The 25636-nt window shown below is 50.6% G+C and overlaps 1 protein-coding gene across 1 annotated transcript in view; it reads left to right on the top strand.

The window, feature by feature from the left end:
* The window catches only part of LOC144163321 (uncharacterized), a 33766-nt gene extending 20315 nt beyond the window's left edge, over positions 1–13451 (top strand). Inside the window, exons 5-10 of the mRNA XM_077694250.1 lie at positions 1720–2027; positions 3623–3742; positions 5111–5177; positions 5377–8054; positions 9800–10151; positions 10631–13451. Coding sequence (XP_077550376.1) covers positions 1720–2027; positions 3623–3742; positions 5111–5177; positions 5377–8054; positions 9800–10151; positions 10631–10927 — 3822 coding nt within the window. The 3' untranslated portion in view covers positions 10928–13451. The remainder of the gene's footprint in view (positions 1–1719; positions 2028–3622; positions 3743–5110; positions 5178–5376; positions 8055–9799; positions 10152–10630) is intronic.
* Positions 13452–25636: the final 12185 nt, after the last annotated feature.

The following is a 25636-nucleotide window of genomic DNA, read 5'->3' as shown; positions in this document are numbered from 1 at the left end:
TTGTTAGCAGTTGAGGGAAGCCTCCAACCCCGCCTATTGTACACTTTACTATCCCCTTCATCTACTGTCGTCTTCTTCTTGGGCTCGTAACGGCGGGTACCGTTTCTTTCATTGTGATCAATGTACTCTGGTCCGGTTTCTTGGAAGCTCTGACCCCAACGGGGTGTCAACTGCAGTTCGTTGTTTAGTCGTCATATCATCTGTGTCGGCCTGTTCCTGATTTCCTGTGTATGGGGAGAAATTAAATGTGCTTTGTTTTGAAACGGTTATCCCGTGCCCCGTCTCGTGCCTCCCGCCAGCGGCCAATCAGGCGTGGACCTATCGCCGGTTAGCAGGTCCGAACCACATCCTCGAATTCGCATGTAGGGGGGAGTTGTTTGTCGCTCCTCCCGTCCGAGGCATCGGCCACAAAATTACCCCGCAATTCTGTGACACAAGAGTATGGCATAAATCAGTCCCCGCTTACTTGTGATGCAGTCACTATACTACAGCTACATACAGCATTTACTAGTAAATACACACACTCGTGAGCGCTCACGCCAGAGTGCCCAGAGGGGGGTACAGGTTTTGGTAGATGCATCTTCAGGTTCTTCAAGAGCTGTGGAACCACGACAAGGTTCTTACAAATGGTGCTTTGATGCTTGCTTTGCAGAGAAACACCCGAGACACCAGCTTTCCCTCCCTTGCCTTTCGGAGAGGTTTCACTTCAAAGTGAAAGCTTGCGGCAGGCGAGTGATAAGGGGCTGTTGACGGAACCTCAAACATATTGTCGGGTGTGCATCCAGGTGGAGGTCTACACTGTAGCTTGAATTTTCGGAGAGCGTTATTAGACAGGAAAGAGAAGGTCATTCTTAAAGGGGCCCTAAACAGGGTTCCAAAGGTTGCGATTTTACGTGCGCAATCGTTGGGGTGCTATTCAAAGAACGTCCTGCCACAAAAAAAAAATGGTTTAAAAGCGTTCAGTGTTAGCCGAGTTATCGTTCATTAAAAAGGGCCCGCAACAGGACTGGCGCATTTCCTCTTTCACCGCCCCTACAAAGCACTGTGGAAGCGGCGATGTCATCGACCAGGCGCAAGACCACCTAGAGAAACAGGGTTATTTCGAGATGCGCACAGCCATTGGCTGCGCTCGGCCGTACGTCACGCTTCTTTTTTTTTTAGCCGACGACGGCCAAGCTCCGTCTTAACACTGGATAAGGAGGCACGGTAGACTGCACGCCCTGTGTAGATGTTAGCTAAGGAAGACGCCACGCGGAGGGTTCTCAGGAGAACCTCTATCCAGAGCTAATGGCAAGAAATCCGATCCGATCCGAGTAGAAAACGGGAGAAATCCGATCAACATGGAGGAACACGGGCATGCGTGCATATCTGCAAAACTGCTTTCTGAGAGGCTTCAAATTATAACGAGACGAGTTGTGGTGGTGGCATGAGGCGGAAAGCAGGTTCCACAAAGCGTTGGCTTGATCAACAACCCGACTGTATTCAATCGACTCGTATCTGTCTAGTAGATCATGAATGCTAGAGGCAAAAGGCTTCTAACAGTGGGCACCTTGTTTGTGTACACGAAACACCTTAACCACAGCTAGTACGGTTAGCGCAATTTGGGTCTATTCAGGTTGCGAGGGCTTTCCATTTGGGTCCGCCCTCTAAACAGAGTAATCGCTAACATCCATGGGTATCTGGTGGCAGCGGCGAACCATGTTGGATTTATCTACGCAGGAGGCCCCACCGGGGTTCATCCGCGACTCCGCCACCCCGACGGTGGCCACTGGAGCGTCACGCCGACCGTCCGACGTGACTGGTGGTCGTCCTGCCGCGCGTCCCGGGGGACGAATCCTGCTGGACGCCTATGAAGAGATTGGGCCGCCCGGAAGCCCAGACCGCTGGTCGCAGTCGCTGTTCCCTGCTACCCCGGCGAGAACTTCGAGGCGCAAGTCTCTCACTAAGCAGGGCAGGGCCACGTCCGAGTCGGCGGTGCCGCGGGGAGAAGTGCTGTACTGGGAGGCCGATGCCCCTCCGCCAAGACGGTGGGTGTCTCGGGGAGGCTTCACTGGGTCGCATAGGACAAGGAAACATGCGATACAACCAAGAGGGCAGTGAATGCTTTAGCACTTAATAAAAAAAATATATTTTGAACTTGCGCTGCCGAGGTCCCATTTCACATACCATGTCCTTGGCTTCCCGGTCACCCAGCCTCCCCCCTCCCCTGTCCGTCCGTCCGTCCGTCCGTCCGTCCGTCCGTCCGTCCGTCCGTCCGTCCGTCCATCTGTCTGTTCATTCAGCTGCCCGGTCAAAGTTACGAGAGTTGGTGAAAGAGACGCTTATATAGGTGACGCATTTCTAAACTTCTAAATCTGGATGGAATGTTCATACCTGCGAACATTTTTGCGCAAAAAAAAAAAAAAAACATCAGGCATATCTGACTCAAATCTGCAATGCATAAGTGATATTTTCAGTTCTCTTTTAATTAAACGATATATGGAACTTTGTCCATAGAAGAAAATACGCCCAGAAAATTACAAAAAGGGATCGCCCGCGATACGAACACTCCTGGCGCCATTCCATGAATTCAAACAGCAACAGTAATGACAGGTTCCAGTAGACAGTGCGTGAACACGCGTGGAACACTGTAACACGGTAAATTTTAATTGACTTGAACAATCCTCTGGCGGGTTTATCGCGGGGGGAGCGAGACGGGGAGGAAGAGCATGAGAAGTGAGCTGAAAGTGAAGGGGTGATGTTCCCGGCAGGAGGGCACACGACTACCGTCTTTTGATGACTTTTGCAATGAAGTGCGCAGATACGCGTCCTTTTTAACGCGAAAGTGTTTTATGCCGGGGTACATACACCTTACCGACGTCATATCCGTCACGGAACTGCTATAACCAGAATTTTTTTCCACTGGAGCGGCGGCGCTAGGACTCGAGCCAGCGATCAGTCTGGCTGCAACGGGAGGTGTACAACGCTCTGCCAACTGAGCCATGCAGGCATGCAGGGACAGCTGTACGCACGCGCCCTATGTCCTCCCTCGGTTCATTCAGACGGTGCTGCCGTCTAGGAGAGGGGGAGCGAAGTAGTGCGTGATGACGCGAACGAGCGCCCATCGTTGGCGCCTCGATAGGGCAGCGTATAGCATTGGAAGCTGCTGTGTTTATGCGCCCGCCGCCTATGTGGAAGGCCGCTCAGCTTGTGGAATGCCGCGGCCGCGTTCTAGCAGGACGTCGCTCGCCAAGCACACCCACAAGACTGCTGCCGACCCGCAATTCATGCTCCTTTCCCTGTAGCGACCGTGACTTCACCAAACGATTCGCTGACAACCCATTCGGTTTCGTTCGCGTGGTTTGCGAGCGCCTGGGGTTTCAATCGGATTTACGCAATGCTCTGGCACGTGCACTCCAGCACCGACGAAATATAAATAGCGATGTGCAAGTTCATATCGGTGCACAATAAATATTCAAATGCTCCTGTGAAGGCGCATTTCACTTTCGTGCTTTCCCGATTCCTATGCAAGAAGGATCAACCACATTTTTCTTTTAATGCGGCACGCCATCATCTCACGTCCCCATATCTTACGACGCTGTGCAGGTTGACTAAAGGTGGTATAACCCTGTTCTTCCTTTAGGGTCTACGCGCCTTCCGTGCCGGCGATAGCAACCGATCGCAAACCTCGTGGAAGAGAAACCCCGTCTCTGCTCGTGGCGCCCACTGGCCGGGGCGGTCCTTTTGAACCTGGAATGACGTGGTAAGCCCTGTTGATCGTGGTCCGCGCATTTGAGGGATAGAGGCCATCAGAATGCCGTCATGTCATAGCAGTAGGAATTTCAAAAAGGTGTAATCCATTGCTAGTTAACATGTTCTGTCATTCCTACAATGAATGCTACGTGGGCTGCTTGTTACGATGGCTATATGACACCACTTCCAAGAGCGGCGACTTTCAGGCTGTTGTTGATGTCACGTTTTTAATCAATTGAATGCCGGGGAAAGTGGCATCTACTAGGTGCACCTGCGCCATAAGGGAGATCAACACAGCTTGCGTTAAAGCGGATACTACAAATAAAAAATAGGGCATTATGTTTATTTAGCGCCTCGACATTGTGGTCGTCCCAGCCTCGAGTATACGGTACAGTGGCACATATCACTCAACAGAGAAAGGCAAAATGGAAACCACGATAAACAATATACTACGGCGAAAACACGCTCATCTGGCGGAAAATTACTTTTTGCCTAGAGAAAAATTCTTGACATGATTCATTACGATGTAGGCAATGTTTTCAGTGTAACGTCTGCCGAAATTAGTTGTTATACCTTAAACGATAATAATCCATTATGTATACGAAAAAAATGCGTCTGAAATGTCGTGCACCAATTAAGGGATCAACCCGCCGTGGTGGCTCAGTGGCTAAGACAACGATGCTGAGCACAAGGACGCGGGTTCGATTGCCGGCCGAACTGATGGAGGCGAAAAGCAAAAATGTCCGTATGTACGAGATTTCGGCGCACCTTAAAGATCCCCAGGTTGTCAAAATTAATCCGGAGCCCTCCGCTACGGCGGGCCTTATCGCCTGCGTTGCGTCGGTGTGTTAAACGCTACAGTCAATGAATCAAGAGATCAGGAGTGAGCAGTGGGTCGCCCTGCACGCAGCGCCCAATCAATTGATTGCTGTATCGATATCACGCAAAATGTTGCTCGCGACTCTTCATCGAGCCGTACGTTTCCGCCCATTAGAACGATGAATGCCATGGAAGCGGTGCAAATAGGATAAGTTTCAAGTGCTTCTAGCTATAACATGCTTTACGAGAAGTCAAGGCAGGTGTGTTAAACAGCTAGTGGAAAGTCCAAGCAGCAGCGTGTCAGCAAAGCCGCCGTAGGTTCATACCATACAACTCCAGGGGCATGGATGTGTTCATAGCAGACGATAGAACCGAGTTAAGCGGGGAACACATGAGCAGAAAGGGACGCGTACCCGCACGCGTATTCGCACTCTGGAAACTGGTCTGGCGGCGGCTAGGAGCACGCATGAAGGCTGCAGGACCGGTTTGGAAGAGGGGAAATACGCGCACAAGGCGCGTTAAAAGAGTGCAAATTGCAGTGGAGTTGCCCTGAATGCAGGGAATCCCAAGGAGCGCCGTCGACATCGCAGGAGCTACGCTGGAGGGCTATCGACGGCCAACCAAAGGTGACAATCAAAAATTTTCAGTATCGTAGAGCAACAATTGCCAGAAACAAGTGGCGTTGATACTTTATCAGCTACGGCCCCTGTGCCGATATTGTGGCCTCACCTTCCAGGCAATCTAATGCAGTTGCCCAGCACTAGCCAACCCCGTACTTTAAACTGTTTTCTTTGTTGCAAGCAGGAATACTTTTGCTCCGTGCAGGAGGGATGGCCCTACGGCGAAAGCGAGGGCTCTGGAACCTATTTTGTGGACATGCGTTGGTCCACAAGCGGGAGAGCTGCCAAATACAAGACTTTCTCGTGGCCGTCCCAGAAGACTGCAGCAACGCGAGTCAAAGGGTCATCTAAGACATCCACCCTGTCAGAGTCAAAGCGCAAAACCAAGAAAAAGAAGCCCCGCCACGGAAAAAGAACCGACAGGCCGGAAAAGACACGAAAGCCTTCCAAGGCTTCAACATCCTCGCAAGAATCTCTCTCTGTGACACAACTCCGACCTACGTCCGAAAAAGTGTTTTCACAAACTGCGTCATCTATGGAAACTCCCAAAATTTGTCCGACGGACGGGGGGGAGAGTGAAATAAATCTAGAAGAATTAGAATCATCGCCACTGTCGCCCCCGCTTAAGCGAACGTCAATTAAGAGCCCTGAAGTTCTATCTGAGACGATGTCTTCGGATGTCTCTTTTGCTTCAGCCATCAGTAGAACATCATTAAAACCAGAATTGAGGAGAGTCTCCATTGCCCACCAAGCGGAGAAATACTCCCTGCACGAAGACCCTGCGGAAACAAAACCTACCGAAGCCGATCTTGCCGACTATGCAGAAGGCACAGCTTTTCCAGGAGTCGATGGTCTCCCGAAGGCGGGACGAGCCATTGAAATGGACCAGCGGAGCGAGGTGAACAAGGAGGAGTCAAAGGAGAAGGCGGTTAAAGAAACAGTTCTCCTGAACACTGAGGCAAGGGAAGCAGACGACGCAGTAGATCGCAGCAAGACAACTAAGGATCGGGGAGTTGACGATTTGCCAACCAAATCCAGTTCGCGGTCTGGCACATCTGAAATGGAGGCGTCGATGCGATCGCATGCTTCCAAGGATACGCGTCAAACCATTAAAAATGATGAGTCAGAAGAGGGCGCGGATGAAGCGAAAGCGATGGGTGAAGACAAGTCTGAGGATGAACGGCTCGAGGAAGCTGCGCCAAAGCTTCAAGAAGAGCCGCCACTCTCAATCATGTTGTCGCAGTCAGGCGACGTCGCCCCTGAACCAGAGTACGAGAGCAGGCAAGATATGGAAGAGATCTTGAAGGAACTCGAGCAACATACGACGGTCATGTACCCCGAGAGCAACATTGTCATACTCCTAGCAATGATGTGCGCAATATGGATTTGCGTTGTTGTGCTGCTCTCGTATCAAAGACACGGGCCACACAAACCCACGTGGACGGATACCTTCCCGACCTGGCCTGCCGACCGAAACATGACCGTCACTCGCCATCCCACACTTACGGTCGCACCCCATCCACGGGTATACCTCTGCTCTACTGATTTCTGCCTGAAAGAGGGAGTGTATCTGGCTAGCCTCTTCAGTCGCGACGTGTCTCCGTGCGACAACTTTTACCGTTACGTCTGTCAACACTGGGAGCGCACGATGCACGGTTATAAGTCCGGAGTAGGCTTCGCATCTTCGACAGATACGTTCCTTGAACAGGCCATGCACAACAGGGTGCTCAAGTACATACTGAGCTCCGGATCCGACGATGTGATTGAGGCGAAGCATTTGTACGAGGCCTGCATGAGCGTACACGGCAGCAACGCTGCCACGGAGCTCCGACAAATATTTTCCACTTGGCCACCGATGCTAAACTGGCCCGTGGACAAAACGGCAGTTGTAAGCGTGCCTGACGTATGGTCCGTGGCTGGGAGACTGACGCGAGATTTCGGACTTGCGGCACTCCTTGGCGTCCAGGCGGCCCTGGACAAAACCTTCTTGCAGCCCGTGCTCGAACTCGACCTTCCCGAGCTCATATTTTACCGGGGCGACGATCAGCGCAACGACATCGATTCCATGTTCCGCGGCGCCATCTCGGAGGCAGCGCAGCTGTTCGGCAGCTCGGGTATGCGGCACGAGCTCACGGCCGACGTCATGGCCACCTTCAACAGCATCGCCAGGCGGCGCCCCTTCTTTCCCGGTGTGGAAGTGAAACTCGTGCCTCTCGACAGCGTCGACGCAGACCTTCGCGGCTTTCTGTCGGTCGTCTTCGAGAGCACCCTGATGAGAAACACGACCGTGCAGTACCGTAACCCCGCCTACTTCGATCGCGAGCTCGCGGGAGTGTTCAACGACGCGGGCACTCGGGCCGTCCTCAACTTCCTCGGCTTCCGCCTGGTGGCCCACGTGGCTCCTTTCCTGCCCGACAGCGACTCCCTCCTGCGCGTGCACAGCGTGGAGAGCGCGGGTCGTGTGCTGTCGCCGCTGGCCAAGTGGGTGCTCTGCCTGCGGGCCGTGGCCTCCGTGCTGCCCGCGTGCGCCGCCAGGGCCCACGCGAGGGTCGTCAGGGCCAGCGGCAGCGACGTCACGAGCCGCGTGTGGATGTCGCAGCTGGAGAGCATCTTCTTCCGCAGCTCCCGCCGCTACTCGTGGATGGACAGCCACACGCACCACGTGGTGCACTTCATGCTGCGGCGGCTCCGGCTGGCCCGCTTCTACCCGACCTGGGTCCTCAGGCGGGACCTGCAGTGCGCGGACGGAGCGCCTCTGTCGGGCAGCAGCCCCATGAACATGTTCTGGGCCGCCTCCAAAGCCCACCAGAGCCAGCGGCTGGCGCAACTGTTACGCAGGACGCGACCCCGAGATGTGGGCGACGCCTTCGGAACCTTGTCCCGGTACGCTACGCCACTCGCGGCTCTGCGTCACTGGATCGCAGGCTGCAAACGTTGTACAAAGTGTGCGAAAAGCCGCAACGCCTGAAGAAATACCGCACCTGCGAAGATGGGAGCGGCGAGTTTTAATTTGAGGCAATGTTTCGCTACTTGGCCCAGTTTGCCGTACCTGGCTGACTACGTAGAGGTTTTCGCCGAGCCCTGTATCGATTCACCGTTATATTGTTAGCAATGAACACACTACAGAAGTTTTGCTTTAAGGGCCCAGGGATCTTTACGGAGGTAACATCAGGTAATTGTCCAAAGCCAAAGTATGCTTGGCATTTAAAGGCAATCGTGAGACGTGTATTCTGGCTGCGCTGTTTTTGTAACGGCGTCACTCCCGAACAGGAACACACTTTTAACGAGCGCACTGGAAAATTGCATGCTCATCACCTTATCCCGCAAATAAAGTGACCGCAGCCAGGGGGCTTGCGATGCGTAATGAACGCTTTGTCACCGTGTAAGGGCGACAGGCAGCACTCATTGGCGCCACAAGACGTTTCCCGCCCCATGAAGCGCTTTTTAGAGATCCACCGCCATTACTTCCCCCGTAAATTCAGCCGAAAGCTCTTGGAACTTCCTGGTGCGCGGATTCAAATAACAGATGCCAGAACACAGTGCACTGCGCATCACCCGCGGAACGTGTACACGAAAGTGGTTTCCACGACAGCAGTGGCCACGATGTCCGAGCGCACCAGGACCACGGAGGCGCCAAGCTGTTGAAAACACCCGCGAAACGTGCCGATCGTTTGGAAAGTATTACGCCGTAGTTTCCAAACCCGCATAGACAAAGGATGCAGGGTTTGGTCTTACTCTTAATTTTTAAGCCTAAAGACATCTTCATAGCGGTCATACAAAATAATTCCATGTTTTTTAACTGGCGTTTTGAGTTTACGGCGATGAGATATCCCAGAGCAGTCTCTAATTGACTTTAACAGCGAAGCGGTGTCCCAAACCATGCGCAGTTAAATATACCAAGAAAATGCCGAGCGTTCCTGTGTGCGTGCGTCGCGGTGACCACCCAGCGTCCCCGGTGCACGTTTGTCAAGCCAAGCATACCCACTTAGGTATAATGTCCAGATTCCCCTCCCCACTAAAAGGAAACCCCCAGCGTTCGTCGTCATCTGGATAACACTTGCTTGCAACGAGAAAGGCACGTCATAGCGTACGCCCCTCAAAGAAGATTTCCAATGATTATCACTTTTTTAAAAATGCAACAATGACGGAGTAAAGGTTGTTGCGGCAGCGAAGAAAGAGAAAATCGGTGCGACCGTGGACTTAAACCGTCGTGATGGTCGTGAAGTTTGCATGCAGCCTTGCTACCTTCAAATCTCATGCGTTAGTGTGAACTTCGTTCAGTTTTTCTCTATACTTACCGCTTCCCAATGCGGCCTATCCGGTGTCTCGTGTGTCCACTAGTCTGTAGTGGCTTTGACGGCTCTCCGTAACTTTCTCTCAACTTTTGGTTTATCCGTAGAGAGTGGTTTCTCAAAATCAGGGTAGACAGACGTCTCGGAAAAAAATCTGTTTTGAGATGTGATCTTCGCCTGAGCCTGGGCTCCACACTCTGCAGATATTTCTTGCATGACCCTCGTGGACACGTCATTTCTACAAATGGCCTACCGCTCCTCTACCCTCCTTCCCTCTCCCCGTTTTTAGTGGTGTGGCCTTCCCGTGATTAACATAAATGACTGCAACGACGGCAGGTTCAGCTGGGCGCACCAGGCGGTGTACGTGCCCTTCGGCGTGGTGAACTGGTCCGTGCCAAGCAACGGCAGCGTGTTCGCCCTGCAGCTGTCGCGGATGGCGGTGCGGCTGTTCGGGGGCCTGGTGCCCGCGCTGTTCGAAGACAGCGCGTGGGACGAGACCACGATGCTGCGCTTCAGCGACCGCTCTCAGCGCCTACTAGACGAGCTGCTCGACTGCCTCATCAGCGACTACCGCATGCTGCCGGCCGCGCTGCGAGGCGGCGACGACGGCATCGTTGACCCCGACGACGCCCGCAACGCGCTGCTCGTGCAGACGGCCGCCGTCCACCTGGCTCACAAGGCTTTCAAGGTAGGGAGCGCGCTCTTGAGAAAGTGGCACGCACAGTTCTTGTTTGCAGTGCCAGCAGCGCAGATAAGGGGTCTTTTTAGAAGCTTCGGGGCTGTTTCTGCGATGTTCTCCGGCGCCTCCGCTCATTCTACATAGGTGTCGTTAATAGCTCCGTAGCCCCCCTGAGCGGAAGCGTTTCACCTTTCGCAATTCTGGCGAAGACCGCAAGTCGCCGCCGATTCAGTGCACGTGTTGCTTCCACTTTGGAGGCCAGCGGGTTCCAAGCGTGGTTGCGTGTGCGGTATAAGCGGTATTTAGTTTGCTGCGCTGTACGCAAGAATTCGGGATAGTGCTCTCTGTCGGAAGGCCTTCCACTCCAGGCAACATTCCACAGCTTGCTGTTGCTGTAGTTAGCCCGAGTTCTCAAGCAATAACGCTTAAGGACTCGAGGAAACTTTGTGCTGGAAACCTCAATAGACCTACTATCTGTTCGACTGCAGGAGCTGCTGCACGTGAAGCGAATCTGGGAGCTCGACTTCCGCCTCCTGCCAATCCCGACGAACTCCTCCGAGCAGCTTTTTTTCATCTACTTCGCGCACGATAACTGCGAGCGCAGCGACGAAGCCTACAAAGCCCACCGCTACGCCGCCATTCAACAGATTCCACCGGAGCAGCGGGTCAACTTTCCGCTCCGCCACCTGCCGGCGTTCGCCGAAGCTTTCCACTGCCACCGCGACTCACCCATGCGGGCGCACAGTGGAATTTGCAACGTGTTCGACTCAGTCCAGCCTATCTGAAAGACGCTGGCGCACTCACGCCTTGAGTGGATGTGCTACATGTTTGCCGAAACATCAGTCATAAGAAAGCGAAAATGGCTGCCAGAATTCGTAGAATATCCGTATGCTATTTAGTCTGTTAAAAAGCTGCTAATATTCCTTGATACAGGTTTCCATCTCGAACGGCAGCAAAACTTATACATATTTGTAAGAATACCGGTAAGCAGCGTTGTGGTGCTCAGTTTGATATTGAAATTGGCGCGCCGTGCCTTGTTCTTATTTATTGTTTACAATTTGTGCTTTGCGTGCTATAACGCCATCAAAACAGTATCCACAACTGTATACAGTGACCCTAATAATTCAACGGGATCATTATCGTATATTTAATGAAGTGCACGATTCTTCCCTCAATCAGTCAGTCTGGCTCATCTGCTATGTACTGCAATACTGCTTATTTTAAAAATGACTACAGGTTGCTCCTAGACGGCCATGCAGACAATATTGTATATGATAGGTGATTCCAAGACCAACATTGCCAAGTGTCAAATGTTCGTTGCACTTTTTAGGAATTTTCGGCCTACAAAATTACGAGTTAACGGGCAATACTTCAGCCATTTGAGGTATGCGGACGATATTGTAGTGCTGAGTGAGTCTCCACAGCACCTGCAAGAAATTCTTGAACTACAGACAGAAAGCTTTGCCTTAGGGCTACAAGTAAATGTGAATAAGTCCAAAGTAATGATAGACATACTGAAAGCACCCTCTTTAGCATAGTTAACTCAGCGCTAGAACAAGAAGAGGAGTATTTAGACAAGTCTTTAGTGCTGACCCGCGACAAGGAAATCTAGCGCAGGGAAGGGAGGGGCCGGTGTGCACTCCGCAAGCACTGTCAAATGATGAAAGGTAAGCTGCCTCTGTCACGGAGAAAAATAGTATACAAGCAGATTCCGCTGCCGGTGATCACATCTATGGAGGAAACTTTACTGGGCCTTACTGAACTGGAAAGATCCCTTAGGACGTCTCAACGGTTCCTAGAACGAGGGATGATAGGAATAGCACTCACGGACAGGAAACGAGCTGCCTGGATCAGAGAACAAACTCGAGATCTCGTAGTCCAGATTAAGAAGCGAATGGACTTCGGCAGAGCATGCCATCAGACGAAATAAGAATCGGTGAACCATCAGGGTAAGAGTGGATACCGAGAGACTAGTAATAGAAAAAGGGGAAGGCTGTTCACTCGATGAATTCGGAGGCTATAAATGGACTCTGACAGCGCTAAACAGAAACTTGTGGAGGCCAATGAGAGACTCGTGATGATTAGGATGAATGTAATGACAGGCTATAGATAACGATATACGGAGAGAAACAACACGGGGTGAGGATAAATTCCTTTGATTACCTCTGACAAGTAAGGTAAAAATTGCGAGTTTTGAAGTGCTTCGCACTGTGTATGTGGCATGGAAAAATGGGGAACTCAGGATGGGTGGCTGTGGGGAGTTATAAAAGTGACCTGGTTCGTCGCACAAAGGGCTTAGCGATCGCACAATGTGGATTGACCCTTCCATCCTCAATGCAAGAGATGCGTTAACGATTGTGATAGTAGATCAGTGCTTTGGAGTATGATGCATGATGCCAAATGCTTCCAATGTACAACGCAAAAACGAACTTCCCACTTAGATTTGCGTGCTATAGATTTAGATGTGCTCGAATTGAAACACAATGCTGCAGCACACATTTCGTTCGCTTCGCATTAACTCAACACGCAACCTCGCCACTGAAAGCATTGACCTAGACCAATTTTACTTCCAAATGCTTGGCACAACACACCTTGCGAGGTGCTCGCAAGTCACAGAGGATGGAGCAAGTTTCCGTCAGAACTGTTCCGTATCGTCATTGCTCCAGGAGTCCGGCATGTCGCCCTGCTATAGTGCCTAGAATATTCTAGGCACCATAGCCTTGCTGGTCCTTGAGCTAGGCACTATAGCTAGGGCACACTCTCGGCCACCGCAAGAGGTCCACCACGAAATGGTGCGGACGTTTGCACCACCGAAGGAATCCACTGTGTCGGTGAAGATTAGCATGCAGTTGGCCTGGCCATAGTGGGCCCCACTCGAGGCTTCCAACTGCTGCGGCCTTGCGATATTCATGACTAGCAAGCAGTGGCCGGACGGCAGCAAGGCCACCTTTTGGGAGCAAGACATTTGTGCGGGCTATCTGGAAAGAAAATGTGTCGTCAAAGGCGACGTCCTTCGCGAAATAAAATCGGGCAACATCCCACTGACCTGCGAACCCATCTTCGCATACGGTGTCACCAATCGTGCGAGGGGTACGGCGTGATATTTTCAAGGGGTGCTTAAACGGCACGGAATGGAATTGTTAACATTGCCTAATGGCCTTGCAATCGACTAAAGCCTAGGTTGCGCACGCCATCTTCCAATTTAAAACCAGGGAGCTGAATTTGAAAGCGGACTTTCCCGCCCACCATCATGCAGTGTTGCGTCCTTTATTCTGTTGCTCTAACGGGCCCAAGCCTTGAAGTTCAGCCACTTTGTATCGCAACGAGAAAATTTTAACGGTGGTTTTCCAGTGCCGCCGTCATGCCTTCTATCAGGCACGTGATGCGACCCGACGCCTCCTCTCAAGTGGCGCCCATGGCACGCGGACCCCCGAGCCACACCCTACGAACACCATCGATAGCCGGATTCGTGCTTGACAGCGAGCAAGAGCCCTCACAGGTGTCCTCGTCCTGGGCCGAGTGGATGGCGCCAGCCGCCCGTCACGCGAGCTGTGAAAACCGGAATTCAAAGTAAACACAAGCGGCCGGAGCGACGGCGAGCGCTAGGTTGGACGTATACTGTTTGCTTCCAGTGGACACTGTTTGTCTAACGATGTGTCCTTAATAAGAAACAATAACACTACAGCTGGGTTAAATGGCCCTCACAACTGTAGTTCGTGGGGACCAGGGTTCTGACGGCGGCCTAGCTCGATCCTCGAGATCCGGCCGCAAGGCTAGCTCCACTGAACACCGCCACGGATCACCAACTTGGCGTATCGGCAGCGAACAGCAAGGAACACAGGACACAGAATTCGCCCACTCCGACGTTTATTGCAATGCAATAAAGGAGACGTCGGGCGCGTCGTTCTACACCGCCGACCACCTTAGCCAGGGCGGGAGAGACAGGCGCGAGGGCGGACAAAGGCAGGCCAAAAAGGAGCGACTCGTACTTACGGCCGCTCCCGACAACGTTACTAGAATAAACAGTAACGTTGGCTCCCGACGATGGTTCGTGTCCAAAGAGGCCGTACCTCCGTCGCCCGCCTCGGACCAGGCCGCCGGAGCTTCCGGGCAAACCTGTCACGTGAGGGGGTCGGCCGCGCCCCCTCGCTCTCACGGGCATCCTCCCGGAGGGGAAGCGCGCGACCGCGGAGAGAGAGGTACCACCCCTCTCGCCTCCGCGGCGGGCCGAGAGGGATAGCAAAGATGGCGGAGCTCCGCAATTCCCACAAGTTGCAGGGAATATATAATCAAAAAGTTAATATGGGTGTCATGGTAAAAGAATAAACAACCGTAGCCAAAAGAATTATGCACGAGAGGTAGTTTTTGCCGTCACTGAAGTTTAAAGGCCGACCGCTCTAAAATTTCCTCTAGGCCAAATCTATTTTGTACGTGCGGTATTGGGACATGACTTCTAGCCCCGTGAAATGCCTTGTGAATCAGTTATTAACGTTTAAAATAGCTGCTCAGCAGACGACGCTGCACCTGCCGGCGGATCGCGCAAACAGCCAGCAAGCCGAAATGACATTCCGGCCGTACGGGTGCTTGGTCCGCCGGCCATCCGGGAGAACTGGTCGAGCTGCGGTGGGGGCGGAGCCCAAGGTATATCGGAGCCCTCCACTACGGCGCGCCCCATCGCGTATGAAGCGTCGCCGCGTTAAACCCCACAATCAATCAATCGATCGATCAATCAATCAATCAATCAATCAATCAATCAATCAATCAATCAATCAATCAATCAATCAATCAATCAATCAATGCATCAATCAATCAATCCATCCACCAATCCATCCATCAATCAACTAGAACTGCCACGTGCATCAAGCGCTTGTAATCTTGATCCTGCCATCCAGCGGATCGCTCACTGACTGTAACGGCCATGGAGGAAAGAACCTTTTCTTTCCTCCATGGTAACGGCATTTTAGCCTGGCAATAATGGCTGCGCTGCCTCCAATTTCGGTTCGCAAGTCACCCATTTTTTTTCTAGTCATTTGCGTAATGCATGCGGGTATTTCAGCTGTCGTATTTTGTATCTTGCAGTCTTCTTAGGCAGACTATGCGGGAGATGGGTTTCTAAGAGGTCGATATTTTCAGTGCAGTTGGCTTAAGGACTTTAGCCATTATTATCAGCGCAGCATATCACACGGCATCCGGCTGCGACCGTTGCCAAGCGCGTCCGACGGTCGCGTATGCACAAAGAATGCGCGGAGCCGCACCCTTCTCTATCTTCCTGCGAAGGAGGAAAGCGAGCTGTCGAGCTCAAAATATAACAAAGCTGTTCGATGTTGCCTTGCGCAGGAACTCCCAGTTTCCGTTGCGGCCAACGGGTATTCTGATAACATGTGCTGCGTATCGTTGCAAAATGTTTTTATGCAGTCGTTGTCTGAAGATGTTTCCCGCAGTAAACTAAGTACGTACTGATGATATGTCTTCCTATAATAGACCTTGCCTTTCGGAAGGCATTTTAAGGCTCATTCAAATCTTGATATTATCATCACCTGGTACCGATGTAATTACATCACAGGTTCTAAAACAAGCGCAATTTTCATTCAGTACCTGCTGGAGTGTTCTGTGCTAGCCGATTATTGGAAGGCGGGGAGAGTGGCGCCAGTACCGAAACAAGGAAACTCTACACAACTTACCAATCACAGGCCAATCACCCTAACCAGCATCCCTTACAAACATATCGAACACGTCATTTATTCTAGTCCCATTAAATTTATTGAATTAAATAACTTGTTGAACAAACATCAACATCTACTGTTTACAAATGACCTGGTTTCTGTCATGGATTGCGGCTCTTTCATTGACTGTATGTTTCTTGACTTCCAAGAAGTGTTTGACACCGTCTCGCGCCGTTTTCTGTTACTATAAGTAAGTAAACTTAATATTGATTATAACATACCGAAGCGGATGAAAAACTTCTTGCTTAATCGAACTCAGTACGTTCCTGCTGCACTTCCATGCCTTGTCCTCCGGTGCACAGTAAGGCTCTGTGTCAGGTCCCCTTCTTTTCCTAATACACATTAACGATTTAGCCAACGACGTCACTCGTTCAATCCTACTATTCGCACACGATTGCCCAATTTACCGAGAAATAACTAATCCTGATGAAATTTGAATGCTGTACCTCCAATCTGAACGATAACCATTCAGTTAAAATACAAAGCGGCGCTTTGTAGATGCCACAGCTTATGTGCATCAATGCAGCGTTTCAGAATTTCTGAGCATATCGATGCTCAGCAACCGCCCTTCATTACATTAGCAGGTCCAAAATGCTGCCCGGTCCGGTATAGAACGTTGCCGGATACCACGGGAGGCTGTACCAGATAGGTTCAACCGTACTAGGTGAGGCACCCTGGGGCCCAAACAGCATTTCCTCACCAGACAAGGATTTGGCAACCCTGGTTGTGAGTACATTTTCCCCAAACCTCCCAATGCTTTTACAAACACACTATCGGCCTTCAGTCCCCAGCAGCTATGTCGCCCCTACACAAGGCGGCGGGAAGGCAAGCAATACAGCAGAAGGTGCTAAGAATCTCTGGGTCCGAGTAGGCCGCCAATGTGAACTACACATTTGTACATTTAATGCTCGAACTCTTTCGAGGGAAGCTAGTTCATCGGTTCTTTTACATGAGTTATTTGATATTCGATGGCGTATAGTAGGGTTACGCCAGGTAAGAAGGGTTGGGGAGAGATCTGTGGTGCTTCCTACTGGGGACATTTTCTGTTATCGCGGGTATTCTGAAACAGAACACTTAGGTGTAGGGTTTCTGGTTCATAGGGCTATAACAGGGAATGAAGCAGAATTTCACAGTATTAATGAGCGTGCAGCATCTCTCGTCGTTAGACTCAATAAGAAGCACACATTGCATGTGGTGCAGGTCTATGCGCCTTCATCCGCTTACGATGATGAGGCTATGGACGTATGTCACGAAGGCATTAAATTAGCAATTAGACACGTAAAAACTCCGTACAGAGTCATTATGGATCACTTCAATGCAAAAATAGGGCACAACAGATAGAAGAGCATGCGGTAGAGAAATGTGGCCTAGGTTCTAGATACAACCGCGGAGACACGCTGGTTTCCTTTGCTGAGAGGAATAATTTGCGCATTATGAATGCGTTTCTCCGAAAAATACAATAGAAAATGGACTTGGGAAAATCCGAATGGTCAAACGAAAAACGAAATTGACTTCATTTTAACTGGTACTCCCCGCACGATTCATGATGTACAGGTGATTGGCCGGATTAAAACAAGTGATCACAGAATGGTCACAGGTCGTATCAGTTCGATTTAAAGGAGCCATGAAGAGAAAACAAAAGTTTTTGGTTCATTCAAAAGATTGCCTTATTAGAATCATACTGACACCACTTTTAACGTAAACGTCGCTCAAATAAGCTGCATAATTAGAAAAAAGGGAATGGCCATGCGACCCACGAGCTCATTTCTCGCAACAGAACCTATGATGTCATACCAGCGAGCTGTGCGATTGGCCGAGGCCGGCGAAAGCAAACGGAAATTTGGCAAAGCTTATAAGCTTGCCGAACAAGCTATTTGCGCTTAAAATGTAGGGCACATTTTTGGTACTGCGCGCACTATGCTTGGTTTAGCTGCACACGACTGCGGAGCTTTCGGGTTGTCTTAGACGACCCTGGCCGTTTGACGCATGCAACGGTGTCTTACGTGACCATATTTGTCGAGCGAGCACTATGTTTCACTAAACGATTATTTTCTCCCTGAACAAAAACCAGCCAGGTTTAAATACGGTCAAAAAGAAACCAAAGGCAGAAAACGGCTTGACACGGTATGGTGGCGCCATCTAGGTTCACTAACGGTAAACAAGGCTTCCAAATCGGCTGCAACCATCTTCCCGTAGGGGAACCATGAGTAGTATGCGAAGCAGCCATGGGGTCGACTGAAGTTCCCATTAGTTTTCAGTTCGTCGGTTCCGTTAACGTTCAGCTTCGCGTGCCTTCGTTGTATCAGTAGCTTCTTGACGTAGTTTGAATGAGTGAAGGACATAAGGCGCGTTCGTAGCACATGCTACCGTCTCGGTTTGTAGCGCAGTGGGAAGAGCGCCACGTACCTCCCGTTGCAGCCAGAGAGTCGTGGGATCGAAGCCGGGCGCCGCCTAACTATTTCTTTTTATGGTGGACTGCACTGACGTCATCCCAAACGCTGATGGGGCTGAAGAGACGCGCATGCGCAGTAGAGTGCGGATGGCGGACAACGACAACGAGGGAGGGAGGGACACAACCCCGAGCATGAGATGCTTCGCATCTAAAAGAGGGGCGAGAATTAATGGGGAATATCTCGGCCACCTACGGTTTGCAGACGACATTGTCTTGTTCAGTCAGAGCAGGTAGGATTTGCAGCGTATGTTTTACCAATTGCGCTCGGCAAGTATGATTGCAGGCTTAAAAATAGATACGAAAAATTCCAAGGTAATGTCCAATCAGCAAGCCAAGGTACATCCCTTCCAGGTAGGCAATGAAGTCTTGGAAACAGTCACCGAATACGTATATCTTGGGCAAGTCATAGCTGCTGATTCAAAACATGACCGGGAAATTAGCCACAGAATAAGCATGGGGTTGGCTGCGTTTGATAAGAACTTCGACATCCTGACTTGTAAGCTTCTTCTGTCATTCAAAAAGCTTGCATTTAATCAATCCGTTCTTCCAGCTATAACTTACGGGGCAGAAACTTGGAATCTCACCAAACGATTTGAAAAGAAACTTGGAGCGGCACAATGACCATGGAACGCGGAAAGCTAGGGGTCACGTTATGGAACAGGAAAACAACCGCATGGGTTAGAGGACAGACCGTGGTGGTGGCCATTATAGTTCAAATTTGGCGAAGGAAATGGGCATGGGCTAGTCGCGTAATGTGAATGAGGGGCAACAGGTAGACCATCCGTTCGACGGAGTGGTTGCCAGCAGACCGCAAACGCAATTTGGGTCGCACGAGAACTCGTTGAAGAAATGAGCCACGAAAATTTTGGGGAGAAAACATGGATTCAGCTGGCACTCGATAGGCGTGGCTGGAAATCTTTGGGAGAGGCTTTCGTGCTGCAGTGCACACAAACAGGCTTTTGGTGATGATGGCGACGATGATGATGATGATGATGAATGTTCAGCCCCTTAAACTCACCTAAAAAGCATTCCCTCTTGGTGTGACAAATGGTTAATGACTTTCAGTGTGAATAATTGCAAAGCTATTAGAATTACACCAAACTGCGAAAACAACATTCTATATTATTATACCAAACAAAAGTTCTCTTGACGTTGTTAATACGTATAAACACCTTGGCGTTCACATAAGCGATAGCATTTCCTGACAAAGACGTATGTTGACCACAGATCTAAACTACATTATGCCTTCTCGATTCGGAATTCACATTCTTTCATCATCATCATCACCATCTCATCATAATCATATCTACGCCCGCTGCAGGGCAGAGGCCTCTCTCATTGATCTCCGATTCCCCCGGTCTTGTGCTAAGTGTGACCAATTTATCCCCGCAATCTTCTTGATCTCATCTGCCCATCTAACTTTCTGCCGCCCCCTGCAACGCTTGCCTTCTCTAGGGATCCACTTTGTTACCCTCAATGACCAACCGTTATCTTGCCTTCGCATTACATGCCCTGCTCACGTCCATTTCTTATTCTTAATTTCTACTAATATGTACTTAATACGCGTTTGTTTCATGACCCACTCCGCTCTCTTCTTGTCCCTTGTTAACTCCGTTGAATCTATTCAAAATCGTGCTGTCCGATTTATTGTGTGCAACTACTCTCATACATCTAGTATATCTTCAATTAATATGCAGCTACACCTTGCTGACCTTTTAGCAAGAAGAAAAACAGCTCTCCTGTGCTTTCTTGGTAAAATTTACTTTACTAATTCTGACATCAAGCGCGACCTTTTTCCAGTTCCTTCATATCCTTCCTCGCGTATTGATCACAAATTCAAGAAAAAGTCGCGCACGCTAGCGCCAGGACGTGATTCACACATGGGGCCCGTGGACCCATTGGCCTGGTGAGGAACAAGGTCGCTGACTTCGAAGCATGACGTGCCTTGTGCAATGACGTTTTCACTAGGATTCTTTTTTCTGCGACCGGATATAGCGGCTTACTCACCTCCGTCACAAAAGGCGCCGTGGCGGATGTTTGGCCTTAACCAGCTCACCACAACGCCCGTGCACAGAGATTGGGTCCTGAACGACGGTTTCGACTGCCTCCTGGCATTCAGTGTAAATAAGTGCACTGCGCGGGCGCGGGCTGGCCGGAAACCCCGAGCCCGGCCCGCAGGCTGTGCTCGCTGTGGGCAGCGGGTATTTTCTCGGGCCCGGGTCGGGCTTTGGCTGGAAGAAACAAATTTTCGGGGCCGAGCCAGCCCAGGCAGTGCATGAGGCCCCGCATTCGTCTGCCGCAAATTTAAATTGTTGAAGAAGTTGGGTTATTTATCTTCAAGGTTTAAATGAAAAAAAAAAAATCGAAGCGCAGTCGTTACGGTGGCGTTAGAAAAAATAACAAATAAACGTATTGCATTTATAAAGTTTTCAAGTCAACAAAACAAAACGTGTGGGCTTCATCAGCAATGTGGGTGAGAGCAGGGCAGGAAACGAGGGCATTCCGGTCTCAGAGTACAACATGACTGTCTTCTCCTCTGCTTTTCAAACTAAAAAAAAAAAAAAAAAAACTCACGTAACCTGGACTTTGCAGTATGTGCAGACCATTATTATTATTATTATTATTATTATTATTATTATTATTATTATTATTATTATTATTATTATTTACAGATACTGCTGTCTCGATACACGAGAATAGCAGGAGCGGGTACATCAGGAAAAGAAAAGAACATACATCAAGCTACACCACATAAAAATACAAAGCATTTAAAACATATTACAAAATATGGTTAGGCAGTTCTTTCAAAACGAAGCAAAATGGCTGCGTATCAGCTCCTTTCCTTGCAAATGTCGACGAAGGACGGTAGTCGACTGGAGCCCCTGCCAAGTAACGCACTAGGCGCGCGCTGTTTCGTGTAGTTGTTGTTGCAAACTTTATTAGATAGGATGGCCAATGGCCAGGTGGGGGTGGGGGGGGGGGGGAAGGGAAGGGAGGACGGAGCACTGTGTGCACCAAAGAAACAAATTTCAAATCGCGCGCCATCAGCCGCAAAGGGTTCGCACAACATCCGACAGGTGGCGACGAGTGTACTGGCCAGTAGGAAGACGCAGTGAAACATCCCCCGCGAGGGGCACGATCAAATGCAGAGCATTTCCGGCGGCGCACGACGTTAAGTAGTTTGCGTTACGTTAATGTTGTTGCACTTGTGGCAACTGCTGACGAGAGAGCGCTCGTCAGCAGTAATTTGAATGAGTCAACGATATAAGGCGCGTACATAGCGTCCCATTCTGTGTCGGCTTTGTGGCGCAGTGGGTAGAGCACCATACATTGCGTTCCGCCCGCAGGGTCGAGGGATCGAAACCTGGCGCCGGATAGTATTTTTTTTTTATATAGTAGGGACAACGACGGTTCGGTTTACGGACGTCAACGCGGGTGACATCGTGAGTTACTGAAATGCTCTGCATTTAAAAGCAGTTCAATTGGTTTTTCGCGCAGGGAACCATCTAGGTTGTTGATTGATTGATTGTGGGGTTTAACGCGCCGACGCAACGCAGACGATGAGGCGCGCCGTAGTGGAGGGCTCCGGATTAATTTTGACCACCTGGGGATCTTTATCGTGCGCCGAAATCTCGTACACACGGGCGTTTTTGCTTTTCGCCTCCATCAGAAAAGCGGCTGCCGCGGCCGGGAATCGAACCCGCGACCTCGTGCTCATCTAGGTTGTTCCAAATCTCAACAACGGCTGGGAAAAAGGAATGCTTAAAGCAATTTACAAATTGCTGGAAGGGAATAATGTTGAGTGGGTGAGATTGGCGCGTGGCTCGTCGTGCTGAATGACCCTTCAGCGACAAAACTTAGGCTAACGTACCCTTGGGTCTTTCTTACACTTGTTATACATTTCCTTTTTATTAAGAGCGAAGCTCTTTGGCAAGTTGTAATTTTTCGTGTGCGCAGTTAAAAATACAAAGAGAATGCCTAGCGCTCGTGTGTGCGTGCCTCGCGACGACCCCCCAGCGTCCCCTACGCACGTTTGAAAGCCAAGCATACGCACTTTGGGAGATTGTCCAAAATTGCGGCGCCCACCAGGCAGTTAAAAAAAAATGCGACCACCCAGCGTCATGGGCGCACGTTTGCAAGCCAAGCATACCCACTTGGGAGATTGGCCAAAATTAGCAAAAAAAAAAAAAAAGAAAAACACCTTCGCCGTAATCGTGGCAGCACTTGCCCGGAACGAGAAAGACAGTTCATAGCGTACTCCCCTCCATGGTGAGGTCCGATGATTATTACTTCTCAAAAAACGAGCGAAACTCACACTTATAGTAACAATATGATGGAGTAAATGTCTTTGCGGCGCGAAGAAGAAGCGAATCGGCTGTAAAGGTGGACTTAAGCCATCGTGTTGGTCGTTAAGATTGCGTACGGGTTCGCTACCTTCAAGTCTGTGGGCACATATCCTTAATCCTAAGCATTAAGGAATAATAGAATATAATAACGCGCCGTCGTTATTCTCACAGCTCTCGCGCAGTACCGCGCTGCCTCTGAGAGACCCTGCCCACATCGGGTTCGAGAGCGAGCCACGACTCTCGCCGCGCGTGTACGTGGTCAGTCACTTCACAGGGAAGCGATACCTTTCATTGTGCAGGAGTTTATTACGCGGACAACCACGATACGAACAATACACTGGGGCGTGTACAACCTTCAGCGTGTGCCCAGCACGCGTCTACGGGCGGCAGTTAGCGTCCGCTGCCGTTGGCCGGCCGTGACGCGGAATAAAATAGGCGAATTGGGGAGGGGGGGGGGGGATCCCACTCTTCCACCCTAAAACCAGAGTTTCAATAAAGTGGATTCTCTCTCTCTCTCTCTCTCTCTCTCTCTCTCTCTCTCTCTCTCTCTCTCTCTCTCTCTCTCTGTGGCCGCGATACATTTCAGGCCACTGGACTTGACCGGGCGGCATCGGCGCTCATCCGCTGACCTTAGGTAGCGAAATCCGTCACAGCGTGGACGCGGGCAACCAACCAAAGGCGTGGAATATGCCCGGAGACTCACCGGGCATTCTAGGTAAACGCACTGACGCAATCAAGGCATGCGCAAGGCGATGCAGTGGGTGCCGTGACCCACGGCAGTCGGAAACAACGGCCAATGCAAGAAACGGCCAAAAGCGGCCAACAGGAATTTACGCACCGTGCGATCATGCGCGCTCGAAGGCGCTCTCCCGCGGAGCCTCAACGCCACCTAGAGAGGGCTTGAAGGCCGGGTTTCATGTGGGCCTGCGTCACCCCCCATCAGGGGTAGTGGGCTGGCTTCTTCCGCCGCACGACCCCCGTCCCCCGCCGCCTCGTAGGGAGAGGAGGGAGGCGCGCGAAGATCGCCCTCGCCCCACCAGGGAGAAGGGCGTCGCTAGCTTCTGTTCGCCCCGATTGTGGGGCGAACACAAGTCTTAAGTGCTAACCACATGGAGTGATTTTGCAAGCGACTTGGGGAGCGACGCGAATAGCGACGAACTACTTTTCGCCGCGGACCAAGTCGCTCATCGAATCGCTCGGTTCTGGGTCGCCAGAAACAGTCGCTCGCCTCCCGGAAGTGGCCTCAGCGACTAGCCAATAGGAGAGCCCCTACGTAAGCACGCAACCTCCGGTTTTGGAAGAGAACGGGAGGGAGATTCGCGCAGACGGCGTTTGCGATGCAGCGGCAAAGAAAGCTTTGCATGGCAAAGCTTTCAAGAAGGCTCCCGCAAGAAGCAAGAAGGCTCCCGCGCACACTGGGTGAGACCCGTGTGGCAAAAACGACGTCAAGAAAGCGAATTCTTCACGGCGTTCATGTTGGAGCCGAGAAACGAGGCGCAGAAGGTAAAGCGCGTGCTATCGCTAACCCAAACCAGTTTTAGAGATGCAATGAAGTGCAAAAAGCAAGGTAGAAGGGCGTAATACTTTTTAGACATGGTTTTTATGACAAATGAACAAAAAAAAATGTTTGTAAACAACCAGCGTACCAAGCGCGTTACTATGCGCAGTGCGGCAACATTGAAATCGCCGTCCTCAGTCGCTCGAGCCGTCGCTGTCATGTGGTTGCCTCGGCGAGCGACTTCGGATCAGTGACTGCGGATCCTAGTAGCGTCGCTCGTCGCGTCGCTGAAAAAATCGCTCCATGTGGTTAGCGCTTTACGCGTCAGTGTTAGCTTCCTTCATTTTTCGCCAATAAAAGCGACTTTTTCAGTAGACAACTTTGTGAGCATGGGAAGAACTTGGCTGTACTTTGATAGGCGCTGGTGATAAACCTTAGCGAACGAAATTGAAAAAAAAAAAGTGCAGATTAAACTGCTCTCGGCAGAGTGCGCTGGCGTCAAAAACATGTAAGAACGAGAGTACTTTATGAAACAAATTGAATGGAACAACGCAAGGTGCCATATCTGTTCAAGAAATGCAAAACAGTTTTCTCAACATCATTTGAACGATCCTCGTTGTGCCTTGAGTTCGAAGACTTTCGCAAAAAAAAAAAAGTGCACATTTCCCCGATATTCTTGGAAATACATTTTCGATGTCAGGATATTTATGTTGTACAAAGATTGATTCAAATTAAAAAAAAAATCAGTATACTCGGTCTATGCGTGATTTTTATGTTAAAGAGACCAAACTTTTTCGGCTTCATGTTTAGAGTCTCCCAGACTCGGGCTTATTTTATGCAATTCTATCCACCTCGGTCCGGTCTCGGGCGGACTTGGGCTCATTTTAAAATTTTGCCAGGCGCGGGCTGGGCTCGGGCTTTTATCTTAATGTTTGTCGGGCTCGGGTCGGGCCCGGGCTTTTATCTCAATGTTTTGTCGGGCCCGGGTCGGGCGGGCCCGGGTCGGGTGTCTACTGGGCCGGGCCGGGTCGGGCCTAGAAATTCCGGCCATGCAGTGCTCTAGTGTAACCAGCCTGTACTGCTGATGAGGCTGCGCTGTGGCGTGGCCTTCACACGACGTTACGATTGCCAACTCATCGATACCGCCGACAGCCCAACTTAACCCACGTGTATGATTCCAGAGACATTCGGGACCGTTTTATGCGTGTGCATGCTGAATAAAACATTAAAACGCTTTGAGAACTGCCTTGGTTACGAATAGGTCCATTTTGGGATCATGTTCATATTTTAAGCGTACTGTTCAGGCCCTATATCTAATAGCCTGTTTTCTCAGGAACGCCGAGTGGATTCCACGGCTTTCATACCGCCGTCAGAACTGGACCCGCGAACATAGGACACGGTTTATGGAGCAAAAAGTGGGCCTGTAACCATCCACATTATCCTCCCCATTTACATCGTTCATCTCCTTTAGGCCA

Source organism: Haemaphysalis longicornis, unplaced genomic scaffold (genome assembly GCF_048455015.1).
Source record: "Haemaphysalis longicornis isolate Haplotype H1 unplaced genomic scaffold, Haemaphysalis longicornis Haplotype H1 scaffold_12, whole genome shotgun sequence".
Taxonomy (NCBI): Eukaryota; Metazoa; Arthropoda; class Arachnida; order Ixodida; family Ixodidae; genus Haemaphysalis; species Haemaphysalis longicornis.
Note: the sequence above shows the minus strand (reverse complement) of the source record. Positions and strands in the feature narration are given on the sequence as shown.